Source organism: Neofelis nebulosa, chromosome 13, assembly GCF_028018385.1.
Source record: "Neofelis nebulosa isolate mNeoNeb1 chromosome 13, mNeoNeb1.pri, whole genome shotgun sequence".
Taxonomy (NCBI): Eukaryota; Metazoa; Chordata; class Mammalia; order Carnivora; family Felidae; genus Neofelis; species Neofelis nebulosa.
In genome coordinates, this window is record NC_080794.1 from 41,708,041 (window position 1) to 41,734,086 (window position 26,046).

General features: G+C 42.9%; 1 protein-coding gene across 29 annotated transcripts in view; it reads right to left on the reverse strand.

Moving 5' to 3' along the window:
- Positions 1–26,046, reverse strand: part of KCNMA1 (potassium calcium-activated channel subfamily M alpha 1) — a 739,425-nt gene that overhangs the window by 140,043 nt on the left and 573,336 nt on the right. For 27 of the 29 annotated variants that reach the window (XM_058696774.1, XM_058696780.1, XM_058696775.1 and 24 more), the window contains 2 exons: positions 14,640–14,708; positions 5,051–5,137 (listed from right to left, as the gene is read on the reverse strand). In XM_058696774.1, the coding sequence (XP_058552757.1) occupies positions 5,051–5,137; positions 14,640–14,708 (156 nt within the window). Of the gene's footprint in view, positions 1–5,050; positions 5,138–12,032; positions 12,271–14,639; positions 14,709–26,046 lie in introns of those variants that run through there. The other 2 variants (XM_058696802.1, XM_058696798.1) reach the window with 2 other exon arrangements.

A 26,046-nucleotide genomic window follows, 5' to 3' on the forward strand; every position in this document is an offset into this window, starting at 1 on the left:
GATCTTGGAAGTCCCCAGGACTCAGTGTCCTCATCTGTAAAATGAGGAGGTTGTCATGACCTGCCCAAAGGTATCCTGTGCTGGGGTTGGTCAACTTCTAAATCCAAGCCCAGTGCTCTTTGCACCCCAGCATCTCACTCACTATTTCCCTAAATGCCAGTTTTCATCCATGTTGTGAAAAAAGGAAAAAGAAAAAAGGCAGCTGATTGTTTGCCCTGCAAGTGGCAATGTGGCTAAGAAGCCAATCAATGGTGACCTGCCTTGAAAAGGCAATGACAGGAAAGGAGGAAGCCTTTTTGTGTCCACATCCTTTGGCCATTCTCTCTCCCTATCTGATGCTCCTATACATAATAATAATGATAACAATGATAACAGACATTTGTAGGGCAAGGCTATAGGCCAAGCACTATTCTAAGCATTTATAAGTATCAATGAATTGGATCCTTAAACAATCCTTTGAAGGAGTCATGATTATTATCTCTGTTTTACAGAGCGTACAGGAAACTTAAGCACAGGGAGGTTATGTGACCTGCCCAAGGTCTCACAGAGCCGGGATTCAAGTCCACACAGTCTAGTCCTAAAGTCCATGGTCTTAAACACATCTCTATTGCTGAGATGATGAAACCATGCTGAGCCTGAGTGGACTGTTGAGAAGATAAAGTTGATTACTTCACAAATTCAAAGTGGATTCTGAAAGTGGCCCCATGGGGGCCAAACAGGTAAAGCTAATGACTGCGATGGGGCCAGGTTGGGGGGGGGGGGTGGTCTCTGGTCTGTGACCTGGAGACATATCTCCCAACCAGAGGGAGCACCGTAGCTAAGCTCCAGCTGAGTTTTGCCAAGTGGAACTTCTTTGAGAGCACCACTGTCTTCTCCACTCACCTCTGCCTCTCTCACACTCACCTGGCAAAGCACACACCCTACTGCACACCTGCACCTGAGCAGCTGAACTGAGGAACGGAAACACAACTGTGTTGACTAATGTCACTTCAAATCCACGGCCACGGACGCCAGGGGCCTCTTCACACACCTCGGGATCTATTCCATATCCCCTCCTTCCACCTCAACCTTCTCTGCTCTCCTCCCCACTTCCTCTCCTGCTCATCCACCCCTTTCCCAAGTGGCCCTGTGTTGGTGACCTTGACACACACATCATCAAGAAGACCGGATCCACACCCTGCAAGGCTGATCTTCAGGGTCTCCTTGTCCTCTGCTTTCCTGTTGTGTTTAGCCAATGGGAGGAGCCATCTGGAAACTGGAGGATGGGAAGAGAGGAATTCCTCCCTGCAGGGCCATGAAATGGTGGTGGCCACATCTCTATATTCCAGAGGACTCAGCTCCTGCCAAGTGGCCTTTCCTACACTACAGCCTCTCTCTCCAGGTTCTGATAACTCTCCTTCCCCTTGATTCTGCAGATCTAGGGCTGAGAGTGGCTCCACTCTGTTGCCAGCTCCGGGGTGCTTTTGCATCCCTTATTGGTTCTCCTTAACCCTCTGCCCACAACTTTTTATGTTCCCTTCATAAAACTCTCCTCCCTTTTCTCATTTAGGTGTGTCACCTGTTTCTGGCCAGGACCCTCCCTGATATAGCACCCAAAATGACACCTCCAGCTTTCATCTTCCCCCCAAACTCCAGAATCTTAGAGCTGACTGTCTACTTAACATAGCCAAATAGAATTCTTCATTTCCTACATCCCAAACTTGCTCCTCTTCCAGCTAAATCCAGTCTCAGTAAAGTGGGAAGCCAGCACCCACCCAATTTCATAGGCTCCAAATCTAGGCTCCATTCTTGACTCCTCTTTTTCCCCTCGTTTCTTATATGCAGTTTACCAGCGGGTCCTATATATAGACTCTCTAAAATATATTCTGAACTGGTCTCCCTTCTCTGTACCTCCACTCACCAGTTTTACCCAAGCTTATCTTCACCTACACTATGCAGTATCTCCATCTGTTGGGCCTCCCACTCCTGTTACCCCACATGCCATTCTCTATAATGGAGAGGAAAGACCTTTCAATGATGTAAATCAGACTACATCACTCCCAGCTTAAAGCCATCAGTGACTCCATTTTATAACAACCTGACCCATACATATCAAGTCCTATGGGAGCCAGCCCTGCCTTTTTCTCTTACCTCATCTCCCCATACTACTCCTTCAGACACACTTTCCTTCCCTCAGCTCCCTACACACAACAAAACTGTCCCTACTTTGTCTCCTCTTCCTTTCCCATCTCTGTATGATGGACTCTTTCCCATCACCTCCACCTCTGCTCAAATGTCACTCCTTCCAAGCAGCCTTCACTTGCGCAAAATCTAAATCAGTGACCTGGCTGCACTAATTCTTTGATTAATGTACCATGAATAAACAAAACTGTAATTCTCTCCTCCCTAGAACATGAGTCCATGAGAGCAGGGACTTCATTGTTCACCGCTGCTTCCCTGGCACCTGGTACAGAGTGTTCTAGAAAGTGAGTGACCTTTGATGCATGAATGAGTATGAGAATGCAGCCAAGTAATGCCAGATCTGCAAGTTTTTCAGGGGAAACCAGAAATAAGGATTTTTAAATAAGGATGATGGTGTCTTCTGCTTGGCAAATAATTCATTTGTTAAAATTATGAATCAAATGAAGCCTGTCTGCAAGCCACAGCGAGTCAACGAGGCACCATTTTGTGACCCCGACATCAAAGACTATGTGCCAACATTATTTAAAAAGGAAAATACTCAGTGGCAAGGAGCAGTGGACAAGTGACTGAATGCCCATCCCAAAGTGGCCTAAGGCTGGAATGGTGGTTTCACTGCTCTGTTCCTAAAACACTGCATCTGAAAGTTTCTGTGAGCTAAAAATCCATTAACTTCTTTTGTGGCTTTTTTGTAGGAGAGGGTGCATACTCAATACTGGATCGTCATAATCAACTTTTCCATTTTTACAAAACTTGTTTAGTTTCATTCAAATCTCCCAGGCCCTTTCTGTGGTTTTCTGCCGTCTTCATCTGTTTGAAGTCCCCTAACTGACAGCATTTGCTCCGACACATCACACACCACGGAAAATTACAGGCTGCTGTTGTTGCTGATTGTGTCAGCATGTATTTGTGAACACCATAAAGCACTGAAATGAGACATATTGCACTCCCTAATATAGGAGGTAATTTGTTTTTTGGACTGCCTGGTATTTGTGACATTCATTAGCAAGAGATGCAATAGGAAATAGAATTACACAAATGGGAGCTTCACGTTATATTTGCTATCTGGGAGGTACACGTGATCTATGGTGCCGCTGTGCTCCCCAGCCCCCCACTCCCCATACGTGGTGTTGAGATGCTGCTTCTGTGTCTCACACTCTGGATGTGAGCACAGCCTTCTCTTCCAGGGGGATGTGGGCAGGGGTACTTCAGTCCTGTTCACCAGCCCCCTCTCCTCTCTCAGGTGAACCCAGTTCTTGAGGTACTCCTGAAGAACAGTCAGGATCCATGAACTGGATGAGGTTTTCCTGTCCCCATCTGAATAATGGCAATTCTTTCCCAACTTGTAGACGTAAATTTAAGCCATTAGAGAGCTCAGTTTAAAGAATTTTTGTTTTTGTTTTTTTGTTTCCCCATCCCATTTTTCCTCCTAAAATCTTTCATAAATAGTATGGCTAGACTGTAGGAGTGGGTGAAGAGGCAGAAAGTAATAGACGTCAGTTATCAAATATAGTTCTGTGCTCGGCATGCCAGGATCACATCATGATGAATAATTAAGAGCGTAAGCTCTGGCACTGGACATACTGGCCTTACTACCCACAAGCAGTAGGGCTTTGGGTATTGGTTACCCAATCAGCACCCCAGTTTCCTCATGTGTAAAATGGAAATAGTAATGATACCTATCTCATAAGGTTGTTGAGAGGATGAAATGAGTTCATCAATACTTGGGGTACCTGGTCCATATAACAGTGCTGGCACATATTAAACTCTACATAAGAATTTGCTAGTTTCATTAAATTTGGTAGAAAGTGTGGGTTTTGGAAAAGGAAAGACCACTTCCCATCTGGGCACTGCCACTTGCTTCTGTGCTTTATAACCTCGGATAAATCATTTATCTCAACTTGACCAAGGAGGAGACCAAAGCCCTGAGGGTTTTAGAAGACTTACCTTATGAAGTTATTTTGAGGACTAACAATTAAGAATGTAGAATACCTAACACAGGCCTGGCTTTGAGTGGAAGCTCATTAAATGAAAACAATAGGCTTACATAAATAATTACAGACCTTCACAAGTAATAATCTATTTTAAATAGTTTGTGTAACATTATTGTTAGAGTGAGTGACCTGTCTGGCCATTCGAGTCACATCTTCTGCTCATAAATTTTTCATAGATCAAGGATAGAAGCAAATATAATGATATTCCATGGTGTTCTCCAAAAAGCCCTATGATTCCCAGCTGTTTAAACAGGTTTAAGGATACTGATAAAAGTGTCGTAAAACACCGAGGTCAATGAAATCGTGGGCTGTACCTACAGAGGCCTAAGAATTGAACCTGACAACCTTGCCTACTTACCTAGTAGCCCACAAACAGAAATACAGCCAGTTTAGTATTTCATCTGAAATTAATCCAAACCTTTTGAGATTCCATTCAGCACTTAAAGTGGAAAGCTGATAAATCTCAAGTAAATTTTCCTGGATGATACTAGGTAAAGAGTACTAGACAAGGAACCAGTTGTCCTGTGTTATGTTGTTCTGGGTCATCAAGAATCTGGATGATCTCGAACAATCACTTCAGCTCTCTGGGACTCACTTTCCTCCCTTGGAAAATGAAGGAACGGTTAACAAGGCCCTCCTAGTTCTAAAATGTTATTATTCCAGTTGAAAGGTGTGGAATCAATGATGTGAAGAGGAGCTCATGGAAGCATTTGAAAGCACAGTCTCCTTTTCTTAAGACGAAGCACCATTGATACCCACAGACATGTTAAGAAGTTTAGGGGTTAGGGCCCTATACATACTGAAATTATGCCCATTGTGGTGGATCAAGACGTATGTGGCTGGACCAGAAAGGAAGACAGATGAATATAAACTCTTACCTTTTAACTTCTTTGGCATCACTTGCGATGAAAAATCCTAAAGTACCTTCTTGGATCTTAAGATGGTTTCCAGGATTAATTAATATACTGCTCAGTGAACAAAAACAAACAAAGAAGATACAGTTGTGAGTTCATGTTCCGAATAAAACCTTGAAGGCTACACTGTACTGTTAATTTTATAGGGGGCCCACTAGTCTAATGATTTTCCCAAAGATGTTGTCTAGAGCCTGATGTCCAGAGTCCCAAACATTTAATTGGATAATGCCATCATAAAGCTCTGATTCTCAATTCCCAGGCTGGCATACTCCCAGTTGCAGAAATCAAAGCACATCTAGGTTTTAGGGCTGGGCGTGTATAATGCGGTTGCCATCATGGGCTTCTCATCTGAAGCAAAGTTCCTAATAATGTTGCCCCTTGGAAACTTCTGTTGACGGTCAACATTGAATGTGATTGGTCTATTAAACCTATTGCTACACCAATTTTCCATTACGTGACAGAGCATTAATGGGACCCCTATATGCATCCAGAAACATACATATATACATGTATTACTGCAAGGAATGGTACACGACACCTGTAACCAATGCAGAAGCAAACATAACATCTGCACGACATCGGTAAAGACATGGAAGTGGATTCCACGTGCAGCCTTATGTAGAAAGAATTGGATCTACCTGAATGGGGAAAAAGAAAAATGCCAGCAGTTGGAAATGATTCCAGTCTGCTTTTACCAGAATGCATGGGAGTGTTTGAATAAAGTGTGTGTCTAGTACATCCTGATTGGGGCAAATTGTAATTAGAAAACAACATGCAAATTATGCCTTAAAAAAAACTTCCCCTTGCAGGGAAGTATACACTTAAATATACACTGTCTTATTTCAAAGTGTTATAAATAGATTAGCTGACCAGGTTGTGTTTGGACTGACAAAAGAGATACATGCATCCCAATCTAATAAATGGGTGAAACAAACAAGTTAAATTTTCTTCTGATCAAGAGCAGAATACAGAAATGTATTACAAACAGACTAAGATGAGGCTTTGGGCTTAATGGACACAGAATTTAGACCCTCTGAATGTAGCAATAGATACAACAGAGGTATTCTCTGATCTGAAAAGCTGGCTTTAAGGTAAAAGATGTTTGGAATCCAGCTAAAGGAAGTCCTCAACTGTCTAAAATAACCAAAATGGAGGATGGTAATTAATATGGAAATTTTTTACTGCTGGCAAAACAATTCCAGAAAGGCGCTGTGGACAACAGGGTGATGTGTCTGTAGCAATACGGGAAGGACCAGGTGAACTTTCGTTGTGTTGGGAGGACCCAGAGTGGATCATGATTGCAAAATAATTGTTTGTGGTCACAAGAACATCCACTATTACCCATAACGAGACCTGACAGAAGGAAACCAATCCTGTGTCATCACTGTCATTAACACTGAATAATAGCAAGAGACCAGGATGATTGGACTGTTCTGTCCTAGAACTACAGGAAACAATGACATTCTTCACAAATCAGGAAGCAGCAGGCCACACTAACAGCAACAGCTTGCAATGGACAGTGGCACTGTACAGGCACCTCCTAATTACCCCTCTGCCAATTCTTTACATTGGTTCAACAGCTCTCTGACTTCTCATGATCATCAGGGGGAAAGGGTCAGAGCTTATACAGTTTAGATGGATTCCTTTTTCAAAGCCAATTAAATGTGATGTCTTAGAAGGGCAGAATTCTGGATTCTGCACACTTTCCGACCCCTTTGCTACAAGGCAGTTCTCGTATGCCCTGGCTCTGCAATCAATCAGAAATTGGGCCCAAATTCCAGCATCAACCATTTAGTAGCTGTCTGACTTTGGGCAAGTTACTAAATCTTCCTCAGACTCATATCCTCACCTACAAGATGGGCATGATGATAATGATAGTCTTTCTTCAGAGGATTAAGCAAGATAATGCACAGAAGGCTCACTGCATATTGGTTTATTGTTACTCGTATTATTTATTATTGCAAAAAAGACAAAAGTATATTTCATCTTTAATGGAATTATCAGATTCTCTTTAGCTGGTCTAATGGAATGGAACACAGGGCTCCTTATCAAAATATCCTGTTCATAAAGAGATAAAGTTACAGAGTGAAGAACTGTACATTCCAGAATAATGCATAAGGACATACATGAAAAATTCTAGGTACTTCTAGTGACTAAAGAAGCTAATTTCAGGAAACCTGGGTGGCTCAGTCAGTTAAGCAGCTGACTCTCGATTTTGGCTCAGGTCATGATCTCATGGTTTGTGAGTCTGAGCCCCACATCAGGCTCTGAGCTGACAGTGCAAAGCCTGCTTGAGATTCTCTCTCTCTCCTTGTCTCTCTGCCCCTCCCTGCCCCCCCCTTTCTCTCTATCAAAATAAATAAACTTTAAAAAAGAAGCTAATTCCTTAAAGTTGGAAAAATCTACATTTTGATATGTATTTATATAAGAGTGTAAAAAAAGCTTCTGAGGAAAAAAAATCCTATCATGATTTCAATGATACAATTCAAAAGCGGAAATTTGACACTCATCAATGTCTTGGTGACACCTATGTGCACAACATGCTTTGCACAGAACTCTCTTTTACATTATGTGCTTCATTAATTGCACTCCAGTGATCAAGCCCACTGTGTCATGGTGGGACGACAGTGATAGCAAGGTTCCTATCAATGAAAAGTTTCTTCTCATTTCCTCTGTTCTTTATCAACAGTGAACAAGAATTGGCTTACAATGAGAATTTGGGATTGTCATTCCAGACACTGTGGGTTGAGATCATTTATTACAGCTTTCAAGGCTGCTTTAGTCAAATTAGCGTGGCAGAGAAGAAAGATCTGGGGCACTGATGTAAAGCAGATTTGTGTTCAAATCTGTTTCAGCGCCGATGCTGGTTAAGCAAGCAGGCACATGTGTCGGGCCTGTGAGTTCAGACCCTGGGTGCCACTAAGCCTCACTCTCCTCATCTATGAAATGGAGTGAATAATCTGTAGCTTACAGTGTCACTAAGAGAATTAAAGTATATACTATGTGCTGAGTGACTGCCACAGGGTAGATCCTGAATGCAAGGTCACTATTAATAGTAAGCAAGGCTATTAAAACAACTAAAGGAACAGCAAATAATCTCTCACATTGTCTCAGCTCTCCATTTTGTCCTTGGTGCTAATAAGCTACCAGGAGGCACCCTAATAGCATTTGAAAGACCTTTTTAACTGACTGCAGGATCCAAAACATTATATCCCCATACAACATCTGGTAACAGACTAATTTGGAGTGACTTTTGGTTGCAGAGTGGAGTATCTCTCTGTTCCTCAAACCTTGTGTAGTTCCAAGGACATCACTGACTGTGTGTTTTCTTTTGGACGTGAATAAGAGGCTTTGAATCAACTCTCTAAATCATGTGTGAAGCTGTATGCTTACCTTTGCAGCTATCCAGATCAGGCTAAGGAAGCCTTCTGGGTGGGAATTGAAAGAATGAGCCTAGATCTTGAGAATAACGAAGGAAAGAAATCTAGATACATATGAATGTTCATTGTGTTGGATTCCACTCATACATTTAAGGTTTTGATCGAGAAGCTTGTGTCCCTTATTCCAGGGGGCCACTGCTTGTAATACTCCCTATGTAAGAGTTCAACGTTTCAAAGACTCTTTGAGGAAATACGTTACTCTCTTTAATATGGTAGACATTAAGTCTTCTATCCACATTCCATATCTAGAAAATTCAAATAAAATGTTAATCCTCCTCTTTTTGAAAATATAAAAAGATAAGTATCCTAGACAGAAGTAATTTTTTTTCCCCAGGAAAGTGCCTACTACCCTCAGAATATGTTATTGACCTCCTACTGGGAATAGGTAAATCTTTCCAAAGGTCTTTGATCTCTTAAAAGAATAGCCAACATTAAGTTTGTTTTGTTCTAATGACCTGCCAGAAGTCTCCCTCCCCATGCATCACGTTAAATCAGTCTCTGGTTCCAATTCTGTCTAATTCACTAGCTTATCAGAGATAAACTTCAAAATGTGTCATGTGAAGAATCAAGAAAATCTCTAAGAAAAAGTCTATATATCAATTAGCAGAATTCCAATAGGGATATCTTCTTGGCAAGGGTGGACTTTCCCTCATTTCAAGGAACCTATAAATTACCCTCTTTCTTCTATGACCTTGCGGATTTCAACAGAAAACATTCAGTGGCAGCTGGAGGCAAAGGGCTTATGTAGCCCCTCCCCCGAGGATTCTTGCTCGCTCTCTTTTTCTTTTGCCCTCAGACTAGTTTTGTATCTAGACCAATTCTTTGGCTCCTTTCCCACATGTGAAACAAATATATATTTTCTGTGGGAAACCCATAGTTGAATAAAGGGGTGAAAAGCATGATCATGTTTTATTTGCTTTTGTAAATAAGTTTCTCATAGTAGCCAGCTTAAAGCCCTGTATGCAATAGATACTTTTCAACTACTGGTGGAATGAATGAAAAATATAAACCATTGGTCTCAGTTCAAAAAGTGTTCCTTCCCTCTCCTAGAAGGATAAAGGTAGCCATAGCTGTTCTTTCAAAGACCAAGATGTGATTCTTATTAGTCAGCCCTACCAAAGGAGTGACCACACCTTTTCTAGGGGGTTGGCAAATAAGCGAACAATCTCCCAGATGCACTAAGTACAAAAATGTACATGTACAAATATATAAACAGCTAGCCACTTGAGGCATGGGAGCAATTAATTTCAACATTGAAAACACCACTCACTTAGAACCAAAATATGTGTTTCTCAACTAAAATGCAAAAACACGGAACTGGCTAGCAGGGCTTGGTTCAACAGAGAAATATTCCTCCCAGATTCCTCCAGAAGGGGAACTCCAGGGCTCAAGCTACAATGCATTTCATTGTGTAGGTCTTGCTGAACTTCAGTCAGGTTGGAGAATCGGGGCTTGATGAGGCAACATGATTTATTCTTTTTCTCCACCACTTAGGGATAACAACTAGGAAACATCTACTTATTCCTTCTTCAATCATCATCAACTTTACTTGTTTGCTGTTTTTGGAGACAACCAATGATGAATAGCTCAACTGAACCCTATTTTTTAAAGGAATCTTTCATCCATTGTGGATAAATATGGTCTGTATTTCTCCACCCCACCCCTCAGTTTTTGGTAGGTGTAATGTACCATTCCCTGAGCGATTACAAAATTATCACTCACATGAGAATATAGTTTGTACTTGACAACATGATAATTATATCTGTGTCTAGCAAGCTAATGGGACTTCATTAACTACAGCAAGGGAATCAGAACCATCTAAGACTTCAGTTCATGCTGTGCCCAGATGAATCAAGCCACTGGTAGGTGGCCTCTTTGACCATCCATGGTCATATATGATTGCTATTGGTTGGCACTTTGCTTGAACTAATTGTTTCTCCTTTCAAAAGTACAATTGCCCTGCAGTTTACAGGCTGTGTTAGGGCACAGCCTACAGAAACCCCAAATCTCAAATCTTCTTGCTTTTCTGGAATTTTTCATTTCTTCTGGGCTTTCAAATAGATGTTGCTGGAGTCCCACACAACTAGACACACACACTTTTACTTATAGAATATACAGAGGAGACACAGTGTGTATTCCATGCTTCCATATACTTGAGCCCAGTTCACCCACACAGACAGCATAATAAAGATTGCTCCCAGTTGGTCAGACTCAAATGGCTGCCGTTGTGGTCCGCCAACGATACGGGCAAGGGATTGATTAGCCCAAACCCATCACAATGATTTTGGAAATGGCACTTAAAGATATACTTTGCACATAAGGAAAACAGTAGCCATATGGGATGGGGAAGACATCATTCATTTGGGAAGGCCAATGGTGGCTATTTGGCTCTGGGAGCAAGCTGTGTCACTTTCTGGTACACTTTACGACAAGTCATGCTATGTCACAACATGCCTCCACCACAAGATAAAAGGACTCAAAGGCCAAAAGCCAACAGCAGAGGTGCAGCCACTGTGGACCTTTGAAGATGCAAAGTGCTGCAGTAACTTCTCGCAGTTGGATCATAACAACAATACCAAACTGACAGGAAGCCACCTCATGGTCACACATCAACACCAAAAACCACAGAAGAATCTGACTTTGGAAAGAGTTCCAGACGAATATCCCCACCACACACACACACACACACACACACACACACACACAATTACAAACACGAACATGTGACAGTGATTCCAACCACGGAGAAAAACAACTCTTGAGTAAATGAACACATGGGCATCTCAATAGTATGTTTTCAACAATACTGTTTTAGAGAACACATTATCAAAAACTATGCTGGAAACAGTAACTGGAAAAGTTAAAAAAAAATGCTATCGATGAGGATTTGGTCATGCTTCATGCAACAGAAAACAGCAGCAAAACGGGGTGATGTCACATGGTGAAAACTGAGATACTTCACATGAAGAAATATGCCCAAACACGCTAGGGAAAAAATAAAGCCATGAGTTCATCTCCTTAAGCAGTACTCATTCACTGAGTTGAATGTGATAATCTGGCAATTTAGTAGCAGTGTTCTATGTATTGAGTACTGTCGAAGAAATAAAATATGCAAAATGGTATCATCAAAACAAGTGTAAGGGGAAAAAAAAGTTGAGTATAAGAGCTTGGTCTCTGTTTTGTGGATAAAAGGACACGGATCCTGCTCTACAAACTTGAAACGGGACATGGGGAGGAGGAAGTCACTGGGAATGTGGATGTGGTATGCAGACAAATGGCACCAGAGTCTGGTGGGCACCAAGACACATCAGGACAGGACAGAAACAGACACCAGGGGCTGGAGAGAAGCGTCCTCCTTCTCAACATCAATAACACTTGTTCCCATCACTGGTGCCATGACTGAAAACAGGGATTGTACCTGTTGGTTTGTTAGGTTTCCTGCAAAGAAGTTAGTGCGTCATCCAAAAGAATCAACAAACTAAACAAGAAAAGCAATATGCTATTTCCAATTTTTATGTGCTCTAGTTGGAGAGGGGTTTAAATATAAATATACATATATATATAAATACATATATATACATATATATACTAGACAAGGGAATGAGATTATATGTATGTGTATACATATATATAATCTCTATCTTCCTGAATTCTTGGCAGATGGTTAGTCCTGTGGTGAGCAGTGAAGATAGAGGGTGGGGGTTGGGAGGAAGGTTAACGAAGAGCGCATACCGCTTTCGGCTTCTGCAAAACGACAAGAAAAAGAATTTAAAATCAAACAATTTGATAATAAATTGACTGACACCAGAAGGAGAGAAGGAAGAAAACCTTTGTTTCAAATTATTTGAAGGATGCATGTGAAAACAAGGTTTTTCAGCAGAGCATGGAAACAGCATCATGGGGTAAAACAACAGAGGAGGTAGTTCAACACAGGCTGGAGGCAAAGGAGTGGAGAGAAGAAGCTGGGTTCTCCAAATTTTCACACCCAGCCGCTTGGAGGATGGGGGAGGGGAGGAAATGGGAAATTCTTAGATGAAAAACAAAATCCTTATCTCAGGAAGGGTTAGAAACTCAATCCTTTTTAACATGGATATTGTGTTTGGTAAGTTCAGTGTTTTCTCAGAGGCGTGATCCACATTCCCTCAAACACACCTTTTTCCACAAGAACCAATGTGCTTCCACACTGAGACCAAGCCACATGTGAGGATTAAAGTTGGTAACTGCACACAGAAAGCCAAAACAAACCCAAACAAGTTCTTTTCACTCTTTTCTGAAAGAAAAAAAAAAAACTAAAAATCTGTATCTATAAATATGGCTTTGTTGAAAACATCTCAGATTGGTGAGTTAATTGGAGGGTCCATCAAAGAAAAGATTTTTGTCTTCAGGGATAGCTGTTAGTTATTTTTCTTAGAATAGTGACAGCAGATTCACACTGAACCATTAACAGGCTTTTTCTCTCCCTCCTTGTGACCAAAATGTGGCAGGTGGGAGATGATAGGTCAAGGTTCAGGGTGCGGACTCCTGCTTTGAGATTATACCAGAATGGTCAAGAAACAATACACGGCATTAGTGCCACCCACACTATGACACTTCTTTGAGAGATGCACAGAAGTGATAAAGAGAGGAGACTGAATTACACAGATTTACCGACGTGGCAACATGAAGAATATCATTTGTAAAAACCCGGGAGACATGTTTCTCCCTACACAGGCACCGGTGACTATTGGCCTCCATGCGGGAAAGCAGTAATTCCAGAAACATCCGCTTTATCTGTTGAACAGCAAATAGCCAGGACTCTGGGTTTGTTTTTTGTTTTTTGGTTTTTTTTTTTTTTTGCACATAATATTCTTCACTTTGCCAACACAGAAAAGAAAAATGTATATATACATACTTGTTAACTGCTATGGCCGTGTTCTACATGTGGCCACCAAATCCACCATTTTTTTTTCTTCCTCTTGGTTGATTTGGACTTTCAAAATAGCTTAGCCTTTGATCAGATTTTGTGAGCAATCTGATCTGGTGGTTAAGGTAATATAGCAAACACTGGATTGATTGACTTGCTTACAATCCAGTGTTTTTTCATTGTGTTTTGTTTGTTCTTTGTCAGAGACAGACCATACATTTGGAAGTCTGGCTTCATTGAGTTATTCATCCAGATAATGAAAACTCCTTAGATGGTGATAGCAGGCATCTTCTACTGTTGCCCTGCACTCACCGTATTAAGGCATATGTCAGAGGGTATCTGCACCCTACACTTGGGCATCCATAGGAAGACTTATTTACTATAGCTAGGAGGAAACCTAGCTATAGGTTTTGTCATTTCAGAGGACAAAAGCCCATGCATTTCTCAATGAGCTCTTTCTTCCAAACCCATTGATAAAAATTGGGGAGCAAAAAAATGAACTCTATTTTATCTGTAATGCATATAGTCCTTCATCAACAAAATCCCCTGTTAATGGGATGCTTCCTTGTTCCAGTGCGAACTCATATATTGACTGGGCTGTTATCTATTTCAACCAGACCCAGTCCCTCATCAGTCTGATCTGCACATAATTAAGTGCAAAATAAATAAATAAAGAGGGCTCCTGCCTCTGAGCCTGCTCTCCTGACTAATTTGCATGAAGCTGATACTCTGCCACCTGGATTTCGGTTGCACCGGGAAAAGCACATATGGTACACAATAGGCTGCTTGCAATTTGGCTATCGGGAGAGCTGGCGTGTCCCATCACAGCCCTGCCCCATCCCTGCTGTGAAGGAGGCCAGAATCCACCTGCTTCACGCTCACCGCAGTAAAAAGGGGTTTGAGGACAGGGGCTGTCCCCGATTTTGTGCACAGAGGGTAAAAAGTGCAAGTTGGCATGATCAGCTGGCGATCTGGATGCCTCATCACTCTCCTCCGGAGAAACACTTTCTGAATGCCCACTGGGGCATGAGATGGAAGTGGCAGTATCTGGTTGGGTACGCCATGAGAAGTGCCCGAGGGCCCGAAATGTGCTGCATCAGGGTTCCAAGTACATCAATAACGTGTAAGAAACAAGTGGGGAGACCCAGACTCTTAGTGCACTCTCACATCTCATAAATGTCGGCCGGCCACCAGGCTGTGGCAAACTTACCGGCTCTCTCGGTTGGCGGACTTGTACTCAATGGCTATCATCAGGAGCTTGAGCTTCACAAAACACAGCCTGCAATGAGATGGAGAAACCTCCCAGTCAGTGCTTCTGAATGACCAGAGCCACACGACACTGTTACGACCTCTCCATCGCCCGATGCACTCATTATTCCAGGGACCTCCATTCCATAGTCACTGTGCCAAAGGGAGGGGGTGGGAGCGACACCTCCCCATCCTCCCCATTAAACCTGATTTCTCGCAAGTGATAAGGCGCTGAATGTTCAAAGTGCAAATTGCACTCAGGTCTGGATGTCTAGACACAGACCCCAAGCAGGGATTTGTGCCTGGGGATTTATGCTGGGCCAGATTCATTAGTTACTCAGTCGGGTAGTAAAATGTTAACTGCAGGAGGAGGGAGGTATTTGGAGCAGCTGGACCTGTTATTTGGATTCCATTTCGGTCTTTTGTACAAATGGCTCATATTGTTGTTCCGAGCAGACCCCTGTGTGCTCAGAATGATGGTAATAATCCTTAGGCTCCGTGTAACTGCCCAGCACATGACTGTGGCACCGTTACTCTTGGCCTCATCCAAGCTGTCTCACCTCATCTGCCCGGTGCTCTTGCTTGCAGCCCAGCCTGCTTTGAGGTTGCCTCGTTCCTGCCTTGATGCGATTCCTCCCCCAGATGCCTTCTCTTCTTCCAACCCTTCCTCCCAGGCCCCCGTCAAGTCCAACCTTCTGTGCAGCTCTTCCGTAGCCCACCGCCACCCTCTGGCTCTCTGTTCCCAGAGAGCCACAACCTGCAACAACCTGCAACAATCTCCTTCAACCCGAAGTCAGCCGCACACTGGCTGTGGCTGCTCCCCGTTGCATTCTGTGTCTGAACTTTATCTCCTCAACCAGTGTGACTTCTTCAAGAGTCTGAGACTTATTTAGGGGCTCATGGGTGGCTCAGTCGGTTAAGATTCCGACTCCTGACTCTGGCTCAGGTCATGATCTCAGGGTTCGTGAGATCGAGCCCTGCATTGGGCTTGACAGCACAGAGCCTGCTTGGGATTCTGTCTCTCTCTCTCTCTCTCTCTCTCTCTCTCCCCCTCCCCCACTTGCTCTCTATCTCTCTCAAAAAAATAAATAAAAACAAAACTTAAAAACAAAAAAGTTTGGGACTCATTTGGAATTCTCCATAGTACTGTCCATGGAACCACTGACACACAGAAGCTAAATAAATGAAAGGTTTTGCTTACTGGGGTTCTAAGAAAATAATAAAAGATCCAGTAAAGTATTTATGGGTAAAGATGTTCAAGGTGGTAATATTTATACAGAATAAAAAAAAAGGTTACCTAAATGTCCAATAACGAAGCAGTGGTTAAGTAAAGTATGGTACAATATGGTTTTAGCATTCAAGATGAGTTTTTGAAGAATATTTCAAGGTATAAGATTAATAAATGATTGTCATATAGATACAAACTTCTAAATTATTTGATACAATTAGGTGAAAATACATATTTATATACTCAAAGAAATAAAAGCACACACAAAAGAATTACATACATTCTATATGACAAATATCAACAATGAGCATATGTTTTAAGGACTTTCTGGATAATAAAACATTGGCTGACTGATAGATTGAGAAGTGAGTTGATGGTTATTGATGGGTTGATGGCTGCAGCCCCATAAGGGGGTAGGGGTGCGCCGGTTCACAAGTCAGGGCCGTCCTTGGTGCTCTCCTTTAATCCCTACAATATCCCTGAGAGAGAGAGAGAGAGAGAGATGGCCTCAGTTATTCCAACATCTACTTATATCTCTATATCACGGGTGATGAAACTGAGGCTCAGAACACCCATGTTAACTTGCCCAAGATCCCCAACTAATACCTGGCAGGATACACATCCCTAGCACCAGGGAAGCCTATTTCTTACTGGGAGAGATAGATAAAAAGCAAATATACAAGTGGTAATACATTTCCAGAGGAGGAAAACACTGTGCAGAAAACAAAACAACCGAAGAGGACGAGGAGTACCTGGGAAGACCCATAAATACAAGGAACCAACTGGTGTTGCCAAGGGGGAGTGGGAGGAGGGTGGGCAAAATGGGTGAAGGGGAGTGGGAGGTACAGGCTTCCAGTTATGGACTGAATGAGTCAGGGGATGAAAGGCACAGCATAGGGAGTATTGTCGAAGGTACTGTATCGCGTTGCATGGTGACAGATGGTAGCTCCACCTGTGGTGAGCATCCAGCATAACACGCAGAACTGTCACAATGTTGTACACCTGAAACTAATGTCACACTGTGTGTCAACTATCCTCCAACAAAAACCCCCAAAACCAAAACAACCAACCAAACAAAAAAGAGCAACTGGGAAGATGTGTTATCTGCAGTGGCCCAAGAGGACCATCCTGAGAAAGTGAAGTTAGAGCACTGAGCCCTGGAGGTGATGAGAAGAGGCAGGCAATGAGGATCTGGAGAAAAATCTTTCCAGGGAATGGCAGCAGCAAGTGCAAGGGTCCCGAGGCAGGAAGGAACTCGGGGTGTCTGAAGATCAGCAACGAGGGCAGCTGGACTGCAGCAGGGTGAGCAAAGTCACAAGTGACAGTGATTAGGTCGGGGAGCTAGGCAGGAGCAAGTTTGCGAAGACTGCTGGCCACAGCAATGAGTCTGCTGGTCTGTCATTTATTCTAAGTGAAATGGGAGGCTTCGGGCTGGTTTCAAATACAAAAGTGACATAATCACGTGTGAGACTTTGTGACTGTGTTGCTTGCAGGTAAGGGCTTGGTGAAGGCCTCATGCTCTCCGGTAGGAAGAAGACCGAATTGCTCATTCCTACATGTGAGGTCATGGTCTTCATATTGCTTTCAACAGACAGATTTCAAAGGACCACTTCATCTAGGCACATTTGGGCTCTCCCGGTGATTTGCAGGTTTGCTGATTCCTGCCAGCAGACTCTAATGACCTGGGCTTTGTGCTGATTACGCAGTTTGCTGAAACACCAATCCAGGTATCCAACTACAGCTGGAAAAACGCTCTTCTTAATTTATGTCCCATAGAGAACTGCTAACATGCACCCTTTATGGGGCTGTTACTTGTGGAGCTTAAATTGTTTAAAATATCAGATGGCTTATGCAATATTTGTTGAACCAAATTACCAGGGTAGGTAACCACTTTCTAATGTAAATAACAGCTAAATGCCAAAATCTCAAGGAGAAAGCTGCTCTTAGCACATGTCACAAAGAGGCCGATATGCTGATACCCTATGAGCAGCTGGCCACTCTGTTTTGGGACTCTGTGGTTCATGGGATCATGGACCTTAATTGCTTTAATGACCTGATCCTGTTGGTAGAAGCAAAGAAATAGTCCACAGTAATGGTGAATTATGTCTTCCTAGGTACTACAATATCATTTACCAACTAGGTATAAAAAGAGAGAAGTTTTCCAATGCAGGATAGTCAGTAAAATCTACACGGCCTTGTGCACATTCCTTAACCTAGCAGGGTGGACCAAGGAGATCTCTGAGTCCTCTTTCATGACTTCCAAATCCATATGTAAGATGACTGATTCTACACTGCTTTACAGAAGCCTCTTTTTAAGAAGCTCTTTGACCCAAACCCAGCCTTTACTCACTGGTCAAAGGGGGAGAGGGGAGGGACAGAGTGATGTCAACAAAGTAATCATATGCAAATGGTGCCACAACCATGGATTATCCGATTCAGGCCCGCCCTTCTCACAGAGATGACAAAGAGGGGCAACTTGCTCAAGGTCAAATGGCCTTTATGAAGAAAGGCCAAAAGTGGAAATTAAATCTCAGTAGTGGCCAGAAGCCCAGCATGGAGCATTAGGCAATGCAGCATGTTTAAAAATTCAGAATGAGATACTAACAGGTGATTTCATATAAAAACTAGCCTTTCAGCTTTCCTTGATAAATCAATCATAAATAGCCACACTGGAGCCACATTCTGTATGGCTAAAAGGGACGCGAGCTTGATGCCCTTATACCTCTGGATGGGACATGTGCTCTCCACTATGCCAAGGTCCCCTGCACTCCTTACCCTACCTCCTCATTCTTCACTCTTTGTTGCTCACTCCTGCCTCCTACAGACACCTAAGTTTTTAATCTCTGCTCTAACTAGTATCTTCTGCATGTCCGCAAAAAGCACATCTTGAGTAATTTGCAATTTTCACTAGAAACAGAACTACATCCCCCCTATTAAACATCAGGTTTTTTTTGTTAGATCCTACCACAGAGAGTTAGCCAATCTAGGGTGGTGGGCTCAAGTCTGCAGCAGAGGTACAGTCTCTGTTGGGGGGTCCTGGAGGTATGAACAGACCAAGGCTAGGAACAGGAGTGCTGGGGTGTGGTAATCACTTGTTTACTCATCTCTCTGCCCTCGAGTTGAGCTTCTTCAGTGCAAGACACATGCTTTGTCTCCCTGGAATTCTGCAAAGTGCAAAGAGTGCAAGGCGCATTTAATAAACGATGATTAAATGCAGGAATGACTGGGGAGCAGAATCTCATGAGGTGCTGGAAGTATACATAAGAGATAAAGTGGTAAACTAGGAAAGTCGAAGCAGGGAAGGCTTGGGAGTTGAGTATCAAATCCTGAAACAAGGTGCCTCTTAACTTGCTCATTAGAAGCAAAGAGACTGGAAAAGAAGGATATACAGAAAAAGAATAGCAGCGATGTACTCTGGGGATCTCACACTCGCCTTGAATCAATGTGCCAAAATGCAAATACAATTCTAAGATACAGACAGCAATTTATCCTTGGGAATCTCTACAGATCCTCCTACAAGGGGTGTGCTTCTCAGAGCACATCTTCAGACCAGCCAGGATTGATGTCCTGAGATTAAATATTTACTTGTATCATTGATACCATTGTTTTTGGTAAAGCAATAAGCTTTTACCAAAAATAAGCTTTGCTCATCCAGTTCTTATAGTCCTTCTTATGGTTTTACTCAGTGTCTCCACATACATAGGACCGGGGGTGGATGAGAAAGGGGCTTAGGTTGAGGGAGGGTATAAGAAAGAGAAGCGAGACCACCTTTACAATGGATAAACAGGATAAAATCAGCCATAAGTTAGCAGGAATTCAATTCTTGTTTCTAAAATAAAATGTCCCAATATGTCCAATGCAGGAAGTTGCTGCTGGTTGTGAAAATAATTACAGGGGAACAGAAATGACTTTTTTCCAGAAAAAAAAAAATGCCACTTGTCACAAAAAGGTCTTAAACCAGCAATCTGCAATAAAACTGTTGTAATAACAAGTTAGATTGCTTTCTTGGTAATTATTAAGTAGAGATCTACCAAATTTGACAATGACATTATATAAGGCCTTTTTTTTTTTTAGTGCTAGCATCATCTGTTAAATACAGTAGTTTCAACCCAGATGTTCCTGAACAAAGGCTCTTAAGAATTAGAGTCCAACTGTTTCTACCTACCCAGAGGGACATAAATTGTTCTTGCCATGAAATCAGCCTCCTTGACTAGAAAGATTGCTTGCTGATGTGAATTAAGCGGAGAAACCTGTCTCAGAACCTGTACTTTTGAATGTGCCCAAGAAGGGTGTGTGAAGATGTGGTTTGGGGCTGTTGAAGATGAGTCACCTAGGAGTGAGTGGGTGAAGAGAGAAGAGGTAGCTTTCATTGTGCCCTGCAAACCCAGCTTCCCCTGAAATACAGGCCCCTCTTCTGCGATCCAGAGGGACCCTGGCAATGTCAGGCTGATGCATGTAATCAGAGTAGATGTGGATGTAAATACTGTGCATTGGGAAACCAGATCTTTAGGATCTAGGGGCTAGAATGAAAAAGATTCAGATTTAGGAGCTTTGATTTAAAATGATAGGCTCTCGAAATGGAAACATCTAGTTAAAGGAAATTTGAAACAGCAGGATTTATAAGACTCAGGACCAAGAAAAAGGAAGTGATTTAAAATGCTCATGGAGATGTTCAGATTTCATTTCCCAATAGCTTTGATAGAGGTGGAGCGGGCTTCAGAACACCCCCACCTCAAACACACACGCATGCGTGTGCACACACACACACACTCACAATATCTCCACTACCACACCTGAGACACTTGATTTTATTAATAATTACATTCTTTGATATAGACAGCGAGCATTTGCCTAAAATATGAATAAATGCATTTTAGAAAACTGTATTACTATTATTAGAAACAAAATGTAAACTGTGTGTTTGTTATGTGGACCTAATATCAAGTGAAGCCCCTAACATCTCATTTCCAACGGACTGCCTCCTTGACCCTCCTGAAGAGAATTCTAGATGTGCCACTGTCTCTGTGGCCTTCGATTAAAAGTTTAACAGATTTTAGGGGCACCTGGGTGGCTCAGGCAGTTAAGCATCTGACTCTTGATTTCAGCTCAGGTCATGATCTCATGGTTCATGGATTTAAGCCCCATATTGGGCTCTGCACTGACATTGTGGAGCCTGCTTGGGATTCTCTCTCTCTCTCTCTCTCTCTCTCTCTCTCTCTCTCTCTCTCTCTCTCTCTCTCCATCTCTCTATTCCCCTCTCCCCCGCCTCTCTCTCCCTCAAAACTTAAAAAAAAAAGTTTTAACAGTTTTTAGGGTCATTTGTTTATTCACTAACATGTAGAAAGATTACTGGTCATCTCTGGGTCTCTGTAGTAGAAATCATCATAAATATTGTATTCCTATCTGTGTTCATAAATGTTGTCTTAACTACAATACCACCCCTCAAATAATTGGATGAATAGGGCCACTTTGTTCAGGAAAAATATTTTTTAAAGATGAGACTTGAGTCCCTCCACAATTTCTCACAAAATTCTCATTTCTGCAGCCTGGCTAAATGAATCCATCAAATGACAATCAGGCTTGCCAGCTTCTCTCTGCTCCATGTTCAAATTCAGAAATCCTTCCCTAAAATCTACTGATCTGCTAGAACTCAAGTTCAAGTGGCTCTAGTTTTCATTTTACAGGAGACCCAGCTTTCCCCAGGTAGTCTTAAATCTCCCTCAAGCAGCTTCACTGGAAAGATCTGTCCATGCAGAACAACACAGCATGAGAGCATGATTTTCTTCTTGTTTAGGAGCCCTGAATGCAGGTGGACGAGGGGATGGAGAAGCCCCCTCCAACCTCCACACTGTCTTCAGTCATCACAAAAGCATCCATGCTCACATCTAGACCGAGGGCAGAACTCCTGCCCTGTAGCACCGCGAAGATCTGACCAGAGTTCCCCCAAGTTACCCGGGCATTAAATACTCCACATCAAATCTGAATTTTAACTACTCCATCAGCTGCAGGGGGACAGAGAGAGATAGACTGTATTTTAAATACATCTTTTGTCCTAATCCCCTCTGAGCTGTAAAACCCAATACAATTAAGCTTTTATATTTTGCAAGCGATGAATGACTGACTAATACCCTCACTGAGAAAGCCAGGACCTGGCACGTGGTGTTCTTGCCATAACCCAACCTCAGAACCTGTGGTTTCCTCCTGCTCCTCCTTCCCCACTTCTCTGGTCTCCCCTCTGCCTTCACTTTCTTGTCTGGAGGCAGACAAAAAAAAACTCTGTCGCTGTTTCCCCCTGAAAACATCACACGTCAAAAGAAATCTGATTTGTCTCTTTCTCCCATCTAAAAGGGAAATCAGTTTGCACTTGTTGGAAAATCGGAGAGATGCTATGTGGCTCCCAGCCTCCCAACTGCCTACTGCTTAGAATTCCCTCTTCCCTCTTTATTCCCTCTCTGAATCCAATCTCCTTACAAGACACAGCTCAAGTGTCTTCTCTTCTAGGAAGCCTCTCCTGCCCACCCCCCAGCCTACAGGGAGTTCTCACCCCCTCTCTCAGCCTCTGTCCTCCAGTGTGCACCCATCAAATACTTCTCCATAGGTGCTTAGTTCTCTCTGAGGATGGGTATTCTTTCTTTCTTTTTTTCCAAATGTTTATTTATTTATTTTGAGAGAGAGAGAGCACATGCACACGTGTGAGTGGGGGAGGGGCAGAGAGGGAGGGATACAGAATCCCAGGCAGGCTCCACGCTGTCAGCACAGAGCCTGACTCAGGGCTCAATCTCATGAACCATGAGATCACGACCTCAGCCGAATCAAGAGTCGGATGCTTAACTGTCTGACCCACCCAGGTGCCCTGGGTATTATTTTTCTTCGCCAGACTTAAAACTCTCTGAAAGCAGCCACTGTAGGGAAACAGAGTTCTTTACTTTTCATTTATAAGTACTGTCATTAATCCTTTAATTAATCCTTGATTAAATCTAATTGCAGTTTCCCTTAGAGATGGCACCATGCCTGGCACACTGCACACATATCCTAAGTTTATTAAAAATCTAGTCGACCGACTGGCTGGTGACTGACAGACCACTGACTGACCGCAGAACTTTTCTAGAGGGTAAGAGTAAATACAACCTGGAAATGCCACAATGTAATCCCTTTCTTTCTTGGTGCTTATGTTGTACTTGATGGGACAGGACTGGAGGAGGTGGGAAAAGAGGAGGTGGGAGAGGGAAAAGAATATCAGCACTATTGAGAGATAAGTAATGTTCCTATTTCAGAGATGAGGATAATGGGGTAAACACCATGCCCAAAGTCAGGCAGCTGGTAACTATCAGAGGAAGGAGGTATGGAGAAATCAAATACCTTGTCCCAAATTACACATCCACCAAGTGGCTGCTCTGAGGGTTTGAGATTCCAGGGTCACACTCTACAATATCAAGCATCATCCTATAATGGGGACCGGTCAAATACAAGACCCTTTAGTGGCAAACATGGCCTCAGACAGCAGCTCCTTGATTCCTGCAGGCTTGGTGCTGGCCCCTCGCACCCTCCATGGTCCCTTGTTGAGGAAGGTGGGGAATGGGAGGGAGAGGGAGCAGGTGGTTTTGTGGTGTTCAGAGCACAATGGATGGCACCTTCTCTTTCAGATCCCAAAGCTCCTTTGCCTTGATCGTACTTTCACACAGACCCAGGGGCAAGCCAGCTATGCAAAATGAAGGGGGGTTGCTTAGGAGTTGCTGGCTCTTAAAAGGAACACCCTAAGGGCATCCTGGGGAAGGTCTAGGACATAGCCACCATGATCTTGCCAACAAAGCCAAGAGGCACCTTTGTGGGTTGCATCCTGAATTGTCCTTATTTCCTCTGTGCATCTTGGCATTGAGCGCTTCTCTGTTCTCTGCAGCCTGAAGTTGCTCTCATGATGTCCAGTGGAAATCTCACCAAGAGCATTAAAGGGCTCAGCACCCCCATGCCTTTTTCCTATACTGATTTGGATAAGGCATGGAGAGAGGGCAGAGCAGTCAGGAGTGTGCATGGCGTGGCAGAGTGTAGATTCAGCCTGTCTTCCAGGAGATTGAAGAAAATGTGAAGCAGGAATGGTGGCAAGGAAACTCACACAAAAGCCCAAATGTTAACATTAGCTTGTCAAATATGGCCCACCTATAATTCTATGATTTGCCTAAAATCAGAGAGAAACATTCCAGTGACTGAGCCCAAAGTGCGGAGTAAGAGGAGTTTATTCCAGCCTGTGGTGTAGAGGGATGAGGCAGGAGGGGGTAGGGGGAAGCCCCAGTCATCAGACTTTGAATCAGAATCACCTGTCTTTGCTTATAAAAAAAAGTACAGATGTGGGGGACTCCCCCAGATATTAAAATCTGGAGATGGAGCCTAGAAATCTCTCCACTACTACACTCCCCGGGAGATTCTTAATTAGCCAGCTTTCCTCCAGCAGCTCCTCCAAGCTGCTCTCAATTACACAGGCCCAGCATCAGAACCCTGGCTCTGTCACTTGTGCACTAGGTGGCTTTGGAGGGGCACCAACATCCTCTGAGTCCCAGTGTCCTTGTTCATAAACCAGGGAGTGTGGCATTAATAGAAACCACAGGATTGTTGTGTGGCTAAAATGAGAAGACATAAATGAAATATTTAGAAATGGTACTGTGTTTTGTCTAAGTTAGTGACACACGGAACAAAGGTGCGTCTTCTGATGACACGCAGTGAGGCCACAAGGCCGGTGCCCAGAAGTCTGAGGACATAGCTGGTGTGAGTCTCCCCCGGGCAAGAGGGAACACCTCTCCACTAGAAATTTTTAAAAAGCTTGCCTTGTGGGGGCCTTCCGGCCCTCCTGCCTCTCCTCTTCCCCACTCTGTTCTCTGGGGAAATAACTTCAAATTTCATCCGTGTATCCTGCTCCCTTATCTTTCCACAGAACGTTTCTCCTGGCTTCTGAGAAAACTCCAAGCTCTCCTGGGCGGTGATCCCACCCTGCAAGGGGGCATACTGCCAGCTAGGGGAAGAGCAAATTTATTTCTTTTCATGCTTTAAGACGTTATTGGCTGCATATTGTTTTAATGCAGCACATAATTACAGAAACCGCTCTGAAAATCTGTATATTTTATCTGTGCTTTATTGTCCCCAGAATATTCCCCAATTCTTTTTCTTCTACATGAACCAGCTTAAAATATATTTCAGCGTCCTTTATGTCATCTCGAAATTGAATAGCCAATTCTTACTGTAATGAAAATACTTATGCGCCAGCCCGGTGATATACAACACTACACTCTAATTACGGCTGTGCTTTAATTAACCTGAATTGAAGAGTGTTATCATTAAACTGCTGGTAACTTTGAGTTATGGCTTTTCTTTAATTTAAAGTAGAAAACACAGATAATTAAGCCTCCAGATAATCAAATGCTTGAGGAGAGCTTCAATGTTTTGGGATGTTCCTAAATCTCATTAAATGTCCTTTCTTTATTGATTATTCCTACCTCTGCTGTATCATTGTGTTAAACGAATAATAGCACTAAGTTGAACACATTCTCACTCACATCAGAAGTTTGTGGGTTTTTTTTTTTTTTTTTTGTATTCTAGAAGCTGTGCTGAACAAATATTAAATTCTCTGACAACGAGGTGTGTCTGAAAGATTCTCTCCTCCTCAGGACATGATCTAAACATGCAAATCCATCAAAGGAAATATTTACAGCAGCCACTAGTGTCCAGCTCTTGAGCTGGCTCCGAAGGGCAGTGAAGTGTCACACCACCCAGGGAGTTCTTGACAAAGTCACATGGCAGTAGGGCCAGGCCCAGGGTATCAATGCAGATCTGGCCTGGTTTAAGACAACAGAGAGGGGAGGACCTACACTAACCCCTTCTTTACAACAAATTAGAGCCAGTTAGCATCTGGTAGAAATGCAAGTGCACATCAGGTTTTCAAGAGAGGCCAAAAATCTGGTTTTTATGTGAAATACCACTATTTTGAAATATTCGCAATTAACTGTTAAGAAATGAAACACTGCACAGGGCACTTAAGGGAGCCAAATTTACCTTGTGGGTATCCCAGTTGCAGCCTCTAGGGGGAGCAATTCTAACCTTGCGGTTTAATGCTCTTAAAACAAACTGACTTGGTATTCCGCAGCAGAGTAAGAAA